At 41.8% G+C, this 9,412-nt stretch overlaps 1 protein-coding gene across 1 annotated transcript; it reads left to right on the forward strand.

The window, feature by feature from the left end:
- The first annotated feature begins 8,020 nt into the window (after positions 1-8,020).
- Positions 8,021-9,412, forward strand: LOC123320620. Its single transcript, XM_044907984.1, has 2 exons — positions 8,021-8,455; positions 8,518-9,412. The coding sequence occupies exons 1-2, from the start codon at positions 8,274-8,276 to the stop codon at positions 9,410-9,412; spliced, it is 1,077 nt and encodes a 358-aa protein (XP_044763919.1). The 5' UTR covers positions 8,021-8,273.

The raw sequence follows: 9,412 nt of genomic DNA on the forward strand, positions 1-9,412 counted from the left end.
TATCAAGGTCCTTGAAATTACAATAAAAAGATCTTTCTTTCAATTTTGTAAGGAATGCGTTTATCGATTCCGAAGGTAATTGTTTCGTGGCGTAGAATTTGTTCCTTTCGGAAATTTCTGAAGGTTTTGGATGAAGATGAGAGTTCATGATATTAACTAAATCAGAGTAGGAAAGATCTTTGGCCTTTTTTGGTGAAGTTAAATTGCGAAACATGAATGTCTCTTGACAAACTCTTGTTAACAGTTCTGCACTTTGTCTTTCCGGCGGAATACTCTGACACTCGAAAATTAATTCTAGTCTTTCTATAAAAACTTCCCAATTCTCTTTGTTTAGGGTAGTTCCTTCTTTGTGAAAGTTTCGTTTTTTCCACGAAGTTTTTTGACGAGCGTTTTTCGTAAGTTATCAACACTATCAGTTTCACTCACAGTAACGTTATACGTTTTTAGTTTTTCAATTAGTTCTTGTTTATTTAGTTCGTACACCCAGCTCACTCTTACTTCACTGGATGGACTTCTTCCTCTGGAACTAGGTTGAGAACTTGCAGCACCATCTGCGTCCGACATACTCTTTCAAATTCATAAGCCGGAATAAGCAATCCAACTATTTTTACCATAATCCTCGTCGCCAGATTATTGTCATGTCCATAAGAAAACCACGTTTTATGATTTACAAATTTATTCGATATACAATTTCTCAATCTCGACTACCAACATAAAATCTTTCCGAATACTGAACTCTCCAACGCATGTGGAAACCTAGATAATTAATCAATCATGCGCACACAATATATTACAGGAACAACAACTAATTTGTCCAGCATTTGGGACACAACTTGTTCAGCAAACGGAACAACAATTAATTTGTCCAGCATGTGGGACACAACTTGTTCAGCAAGCGGAACAACAATTGATTTGTCCAGCATGTGGGACATAACTTGTTCAGCAAGCGGAACAACAACTAATTTGTCCAGCATGTGGGACTTTAACATACCTCTACTGTTTCAGTACTTCGTAAGGTTTCATGTGCTCGCAATTAACCACTGCCTCATAAGGGATTCGACTTCTAGTAGTGAATCTATCTTCCTTGAGCTTATACCTATTATTAGAAGAAACTTCAACAATTTATAGGGTCTACACGAAATCGGGCTATCGTTTGTCAGTTGAATTTTTAACGAAATAGATGCCACTTTACCCAAGTTTTTCGAATCCCTGTATAAACACAAACAAAATTCATTTAAAAGTTTATTCAGTTCAGATATATAATTCTCATTCATGTTATCATGGTCTACTGTGAAACCAAGCACATTATCAATGTGCTTTTGCGAAAACTTAAGCCTATTTCCTTCTTTAAAATAGGTTATGGATTCGTTCTCTGAAAAGTTTCTTCCTATCAACACATCATGAGTAAATGATAAGTCATCGAAAACATATAATTTACATGTTAATTGAGCTTGGTCTATTTTGACATTACATTCGACAAATTCACATACTGTTGTGCCAAATCCTAAAAATCGTGACAGATTAATATTTCTTTTTAATGGTTTCACTTCAATATTAGCAGATAGAGCCACATCCTTTTTTATAATGGAACAGTCACTGCCAAGGTCAATGAAAGCAATGAGAGGCTTATCATCAACAAAAATATTTTTTACTAGTTTATTATCATTAGACTCTATGGCATAGACTGCTTTTTCTTGTTTCATATTCTTAGAACAAACCGCTTTTTTATGACCAGGAGTATTGCACGAATGACAAATTTTATTTCTATAGGGACATTCTTTGCGAAGATGAGCTGAGCTTTCACAAGAATTACATGACTTCATATTATAGTTTTGAGTTTGATGTATTGGTTTTCTATTAGATTCATTTGCCAGATTTTTCTTCAAATGATTTGTTGGATCTTTGACTATTTGGCTCTCGATATGACTGGACCTACCACTTTTAGTATTACAGTTTTGTGTGTTATTGATTGATTTATTTCTGAGAAAATTTGCTAACACATTCAAATCGGAAATATTGGCTGCTTCAACGGTTGAAGCAATATTCTCATTCCCTATAGCGCCAACAATAAATGAAATTTTATCAAATTCAATAATAACTTTAAAACGGTTGCACTCTTTTATTTAACATTAGAGTATTCCAGTAATTTACTATTAGACATTCAGATTCAGAGGCAGTAGAGGCACATTCCCTTCTCGCTTGCTCGCCGTTCCATAGACTCATTCTAACCTCGCTTGTCCCCGACCACTCAAGACCATCCCCTCGTCCATGCCATCTGTCATGCTGTTTTGGGAATGGATGCGTTCCGGAATACTCTAACATATGACATTATTACGGTTTCCTTCAAAAATATTTTGGTTATCAGGCATCATTATGCAAATATCGGTGGAAAAATCTATTTTTGTGGTGGAGCAAAATCTGATACGTCACACCCCCTTCTGCCGTGTGCAAGAAAAATAAAACGAAGTTTCATTTTTCTTCTAACCCCCCTGGGTTTATCGGTGTAGGATTAGTTGCGGTGGCAGCCTGTGAACAAACCAAACTTGCGGGGTTATTGAACTCGGAACTATTTTCTTGTATCGTGATCTAGTTAACGGTGGAAACATTGAAACTCCGGTTAGCGCATCCACCATTTCGGTTGGTGCAATAAATGATATTTTACGGAACGGTATTATTTTATTGATCGGTAAATTTTAAGGGTACAATCAGTTAATCGATTTTCACCTTCTTCTTCGGGTTACTTATGGGAGACGGGGAGGCGGCAACGGCTTGGGCGGCGACGGTTCTGGCGGTGACGGTGTTGGCGGTACGGCGGGTCTCAATCGGAGGTTCGGCACTATGGCCTCTATCCTTCTCCCTAGCGGTACGGCCGGTCCTGAGGCGGTTTTAGGCCTGCTGGCGGTCCCTGGTCCCCTAACGGTGGTTCGGTCGCAACATTCCCTGGAAAGGACCCCCACACGGCCGCACTTGGAGCAAAACTTTATCCGTTCTCCTCGACAGGCCTCCCTGCGGTGGCCTTCAGCCGCCAGCGACTGTGGGGACCCAACCCCAGGTAGACCTGAAGTCCACAGGTCCCCACGGTCCTGGTGGCTGGCGGTTCGGTGTTGATTCCGGCTTCCTTTCTCGCATCCCCATCCTGCACCTCCCAGTCTGCCCACCGACTTAGTATACGGTCTAATATTTCGGAGCCAACTTGGCGGCAATTCCCTCCACTGCAGAAGACGAGGGATGTTCTCTTCGGTACACTTGGTCTCCTACTCTACATCGCCAGTCCCTCCGACGTAGATTGTAGTAGTGGCTCTGCTGGGAGAAAGCTCGTGCCAATCTAGTTCGGACAAACTCATACGTTTCGGTAAAACGGTATTTGCATGCAAAGCAACTTGCGGTTCGGTATCTGGTTCGGTGTGCTCCTCTTCATCCCTGGCGTTTGGTGAACGCATCTCCCTACCAAAATTCAGGAATGCTGGAGTGTATCCGGTGGACTCCTGCCTTGCAGAGTTTATTGCGAATGTCAACTCCTTCAGATGCTCATCCCAGGTACGCTCATCCTTTTCACAGAACTGAGCTATCATAGTTTTAAGGGTACGGTTGACTCTTTCTACGGGGTTACATTGCGGAGAATACACTGGTGCAAAGCGGTGTCGGATCCCAAGGTCTCGCAGACTTCCCTTGAACACATATTGTGATCCATTATCACTGATGACGGTTTTCGGGCATCCAAACTTCAGGATTACATCCTCATACAAAGCCTGGTACACACCCTTTGCGGTTGCTCTTCTCGGGGGCCTGGCCTCCACCCATTTCGAAAATCTGTCCTGCATCAGTACTAAATGACAATTTCCTTTCCTAGTACGAGGAAGAGGTCCCACAATATCGGTACTAACGGTATACCAAGGTTCTCTTACCACATACGGATGCATTTTTCCAGGGGGCTTCTGTTGCGGAACCTCCATCACGCTCTGCTTCTGAGGCCGAACAGCAACCTGTTGTGGTTCCTGCTCCCTGGACGGTGATGAGGAACGGTCAGTGGCAGATGTAGAGGTGATCGGTTTGGGGCGACCAAAGGCTTTGGCTGTTCCCAGCGGCAACGACACGTGACGAGGAGGATATTCCGGTTCGGCAACATTGTCTTCGAACGGATCGACAAATCCCATCTCCTCGTCGAGTCGGTCTAGGAATTCTGAATCGGTCATGCTGCAGTTTCCTAACTGGGGTGGATTCAGTCTACTGGTACCCAAAGACGGCGGACAGTGCCGGAGAGAAACCGGAATTTCAGTCGGATCTGACGTTTGCCCGTTTCACGCTTTGCGTGCCGTCGCGTAACTGTTTTGCTGTCATCTCGCAAGGTGTCCAGTCCGGCTCTTAAAACGGTACTGATGAAGTACCCTTTTATTCCTACGGGAATGGATCTGTGCTCGTTTAGCGCCAGCACGAAGGTGTTATATATGCCGGATCCACCGAGATGAAACTCTCGGTGGTACTTAAAACCGTATCTTTCCCTCAGCACACCGAGAATTTTAGAGTTATAACAGGGCTTCGTTGTTCGGTCGAATTTTATGCGCATTGTATCCGCTATTTTGAAGGCCGTTAAGGATCTGAAAACGAGAACAGCATTTTCATCGATTGCGATTGAGAAGTGTTAATATCTCGGTATAAATAACAAATAACGAATGCGAGCAACAGATGAGAATCGCTTCTTCGATGGATGTTGTTATTATTATAAAAGAAAACGAAAATAATATTAGCGAAAGGGAGATGGAAAAAAAATTTGGAAAATGTGAAACGACTACGATAGTATGTCATTCGAAATTTTTAACCCTGATGTACGTTGTGATAATAGAATGGAAAAAAGAGCATTTTCAATAATGATATGACGCAGTTTTTGGATAGCAATGGAGGATCGAGAAAGTTGAAAAAGCAGTAATTTGGGTTCAACGATAAATGTATACAGTTATGTTATTATTGCATATAATTAATATATTTAGTACTAACTCGCTCAGCACGAGGTACGAATCCACGTCCGATCGGTAGCGGACGTCTTCCACTTCTTGTACATCCAGCCGTCTGGCCATTGTGGTGTGCACTATCACAGTTTTTTGAATAAAATCAAAAATTAAAATTATAGTTCGAAGATAACGAAAAACAAAAACAGTTCTAATACGCAAAATAAAAGATGAAGTTCGAAAATAAAGGCACCAAAAAACGAAATAAAAATTAAATGTTCTAATAAAGTCCGCAAGAAAATCAGGAAAAATATCGAAAAACCACTACACAACAGGAAGATTATTCAGAGAATGAAAATCTGGTGCGAAATTCCCCAAATACCGTATGGATGGCTATGTTTGACTTTCTTAAAGCCCTTACCATATGGTTTGTGGGGTCGTACGACTGGAGGTAAGTAATTTCGGGATATACATCACCGAACTGCTGTTGGCACGTGATATACCCGCCGTGGAGGGTGTTGTGGACGCGGTATATCACGTGCTCTTTGCCGGCCTCCAGTCGTTTACGTGCGGCCGGGATATGGAGGAAGAGCCGTTTTTTTCGGATGGTTGAGGACCGATCCGAAATGTAGCTGTATCAGCAGAATAGATGCTCTGCCTTCCTCGGAAATTATGGTCTCTAGGTTGTGCCGGATGGTGGAAGGCTCGGCTATCACGCCGTGTTCGCAACGGTAGTACAAGTACGCGACATCGTAGTATTGAAAATTTTTGTCGGTACCGTACCATCGTTGCAAACCCTGCTCCCTTACGTTGGCGGCGTACTCTCTTTTATCCATGACGAAGCTATCCACTTGGCACTATACTGCGGATGCGCCTTCGGCGAACAGTTTCACGCTTTGCGTGCCGTCGCAGGACTGCGGGATGCCGTGCGTAACTGTTTTGCTGTCATCCCGCAAGGTGTCCAGTCCGGCTCGCAAAACGGTACTCTTTTATTCCTACGGGAATCGATCTTTGCTCGTTTAGGTGAAACTCTCGGTGGTACTTAAACCCGTATCGTTCCTTCAGCACACCGAGAATTTTTCGAATTGTAACACGGTTTCGTCGTTCTATCGAATTTGATGCACATCGTGTCTGCTATTTTGAATGCCTTTAAGAATCTGAAACCGAGAACAACATTTTCGTCGATTGCGAGTGGGAAGTGTTCTACATTATGCATTTTAATATATTTTGATATAGTATAACAAATACTGAATGTGAGCAACTGATAACTGATGAGAATTGCAATTCCACTCGATGTTTTTATTATAAAAGAAAACGTAATAAATAACAGTAAAGGAGAGATCCAAATAAAATTGAGAAACGACTACGATAATATGTCATTCGGTATTTTTAACCCTAATGTACGTTGTGATAATAGAATGGAAAAAAGAGTATTTTCAATAATAATATGACGCATGTTTTGGATAGCTATGGGGGAATGAGAAAGATGAAAAAGCAGTAATTTGGGTTCAACGATAAATGTATACAGTTATGTTATTATTGCATTTAATTAATATATTTAGTACTTACTCGCTCAGCACGAGGTACGATTCCACGTCCGTAGGTAGCGGACGTCTTCCACTTCTTGTACATCCAGCCGTCTGGCCATTGTGGTGTGCACTCTCACAGTTTTTTGAATAAAATCAAAAATTAAAATTATAGTTCGAAGATAACGAAAAACAAAAACAGTTCTAATACGCAAAATAAAAGATGAAGTTCGAAAATAAAGGCACCAAAAAACCAAATAAAAATGAAATGTTCTAATAAAGTTCGCCGGAAAATCAGGAAAAATATCGAAAAACCACTACACAACAGGAAGATTATTCAGAGAATGTGAATCTGGTCAGCTAATTTTTATCGCAATGTGGCGTACTGCTCTCTGATTGGTTACAAAATTGATGTAGCTGGATCAGCAGAATAGATGCTCTATCTTTCTCCGAAATTATACTCTCCAGGTTATGCCGGATGGTGGAGGGCTCGGCTATCACGCCGTGTTTGCAACGGTAGTACAAGTACGCGACGTCGTAAAATTGGAAATTTTTGTCGGTACTGTACCACCGTTGCAAACCTTGCTCCCTCACGGTGGCGGAGTGCTCCCGTTTATCCATGACGAAGCTATCCACTTGGCACCATACTGCGGATGCGTCTTCGGCGAACAGTTTCACGCTTTGCGTGCCGTCGCAGGACTGCGGGATGCCGTGCGTAACTGTTTTGCTGTCATCCCGCAAGGTGTCCACTCCGGCTCGCAAAACGGTACTGATAAAATACTCTTTTATTCCGACGGGAATCGATTTTTTCTCGTTCAGCGCCAGCACGAAGGTGTTACAGATCCCGGACCCACAGAGGTGAAATTCTCAGTGGTACCTAAAACTGTATCGTTCCTTCAGCACACCGAGAATTTTCGAATTGTAACACGGCTTCGTCGTTCTATCAAACTTAATGTGCATCGTGTCCGCGATATTGAATGTCATTAAGGATCTAAAACCGAGAACATCTCAATCGTTCCATCTCCGCCCGGTATCTTTCGCCCAGGGATGAGGCCCAATGCTCTTGCTCGTCCTCTCCCTGACGGCACGGTCGGCCGGTCGCCACTTCTATGGCTACCAACTCCAACGCCCACAGATCGACGGACGTGTCATACGGTTCCAGTCTTCGTTGTTCCGGTGCCCAGTATACCATGGTTCCTGCTGGCTCCGTGAGCAGGGGTTGGGCGGTGGTCAACCCAAAATCCGTTGGCGGTGACACTCCGTCAAGCCTGCTGCCAGTTGCCTCATCACCCGGAAGAACCGGGACGGATGGCTTCTCGGTGCCTCTCGACGCAGGAATGCGTTGAGATCCTCATCGCAGAGAGGCATCACCATGAAGAGGTAATCCGTCTCAATGATGGCCTCTTGCAAAGATAATAGGGACGATAAGTCTGACGTCATCGTCGCAATTTGACATTGCTCTATGACTGCCTGTTTCCAAACAAACCATTATTGGTGTGTATTCTGGCGTAAGGTGATCCGTTTTGCATTTGCAAGTTTTTTGTGAATCTCCTTTGAAGGAACTTCAAATTGAATACAATTTCTTTGAAGTTCTGGTACATATTTCTGCAATAATTCAAACGAAAAAGATTTGAAGGTTAAGTCTCGTGTTTTTGTGAGAGAGATTTTAAAATGGTTATGTGCTTTGCTCCTGACTGCAACCACTATAGTGAGAGGAAAATATGTTCCTTCTTTCGTTTCCCAAAAGATCCAAATTTACACCGAAAATGGGTTTCACTAATCAGGTTTGAAATTTCTTTATTTAATGACTGGTAGTGTTGTTAATGGTTTTATTTATTTCAGACGGGAGGACAGAAGTCCGACACAATGGTCACTGATTTGTTCATGCCATTTTATAAATGGTGACAAGAACAATTTGCCAAGCTTATTCAAGCACAACGAGAAAAAGCTCTTCACGTTTCAGTCTCCAGAAAGAAAAAAGAGAAGGTAATGTTCAAGAATTTAACTGATAGCTCAAATTATTCAATTTATTTTAATATTACTCACAGAAATCTCTCCGAAACCAAGGAATCTCAAGAAGGAAGTGGAGAAGTAGAAGTTACATCCTCTATAACAGAGGATACTAATAAGGATAATGATAATTCAACGGTATGTGAGGAACTGGTTTCAGTCACTGAAACGGGTGATCGAAATGAGAAATATTTTACTGATAGTTCACCAGTATGTGTTGACCCTTCCTTACCAGGGCCATCTAATGCAGGTGCAAGTGTTTCTACTGAGACTCAGCAAGGAAAAATGCCAACATTTTCAGGACTGCAAGAAGCAGAACTGTATTTTTTGAAAAAGGAAAATGAAACACTTAAGAGACAACTGCAGAATCTCTCAAACAGGTTTTCTTTTGAAGTTATAAAGGATGATAACAAACTTGTGAATATGTACACTGGATTGCCTACAGTGTATATATTTGATTGTCTGTATGATTTGTTCGAAAATTTGACGTTGAATTATACCCAAGGGTGGACAGTAGGTATCATACCAAAAAAAGATCAGCTACTATTAACTTTAATGAAACTGAGATTAAACTTACTCCATAATGATTTGGCCTGTAGGTTTAATTGCAGCCAAGCAACTGTTTCAAATATAATATCAACATGGGTTTATGCTCTCCATGAAATTATATTTCTACAACTAATGGGCAGTATACCTTCCAGAATCAAGAACAAGCAGTGTATGACAGCGTGTTTCAGTACATTTACTAATTGTCGGATTGTACTAGACTGCACCGAAGTCAAGTGCATAAAGCCTTCTTCCTTAGAGAAGCAAAAGTCCACATACAGTTCTTATAAACATCAAAACACTGTAAAGGGTTTAATTGGTGTTGCTCCAAATGGTGTGATAACCTTTGTAAGTGACTTATGTATATGCAGGATCGACGTCAGATAA

Source organism: Coccinella septempunctata, chromosome 9 (genome assembly GCF_907165205.1).
Source record: "Coccinella septempunctata chromosome 9, icCocSept1.1, whole genome shotgun sequence".
Taxonomy (NCBI): Eukaryota; Metazoa; Arthropoda; class Insecta; order Coleoptera; family Coccinellidae; genus Coccinella; species Coccinella septempunctata.

Excerpts from the sequence above, each read along its gene's own strand:
- LOC123320620 (XM_044907984.1), top strand. The coding sequence starts at position 8,274 with ATGACTGGTAGTGTTGTTAATGGTTTTATTTATTTCAGACGGGAGGAC. Across the intron at positions 8,456-8,517 it reads CCAGAAAGAAAAAAGAGAAG|AAATCTCTCCGAAACCAAGG; the intron begins GTAATGTTCAAG and ends TATTACTCACAG.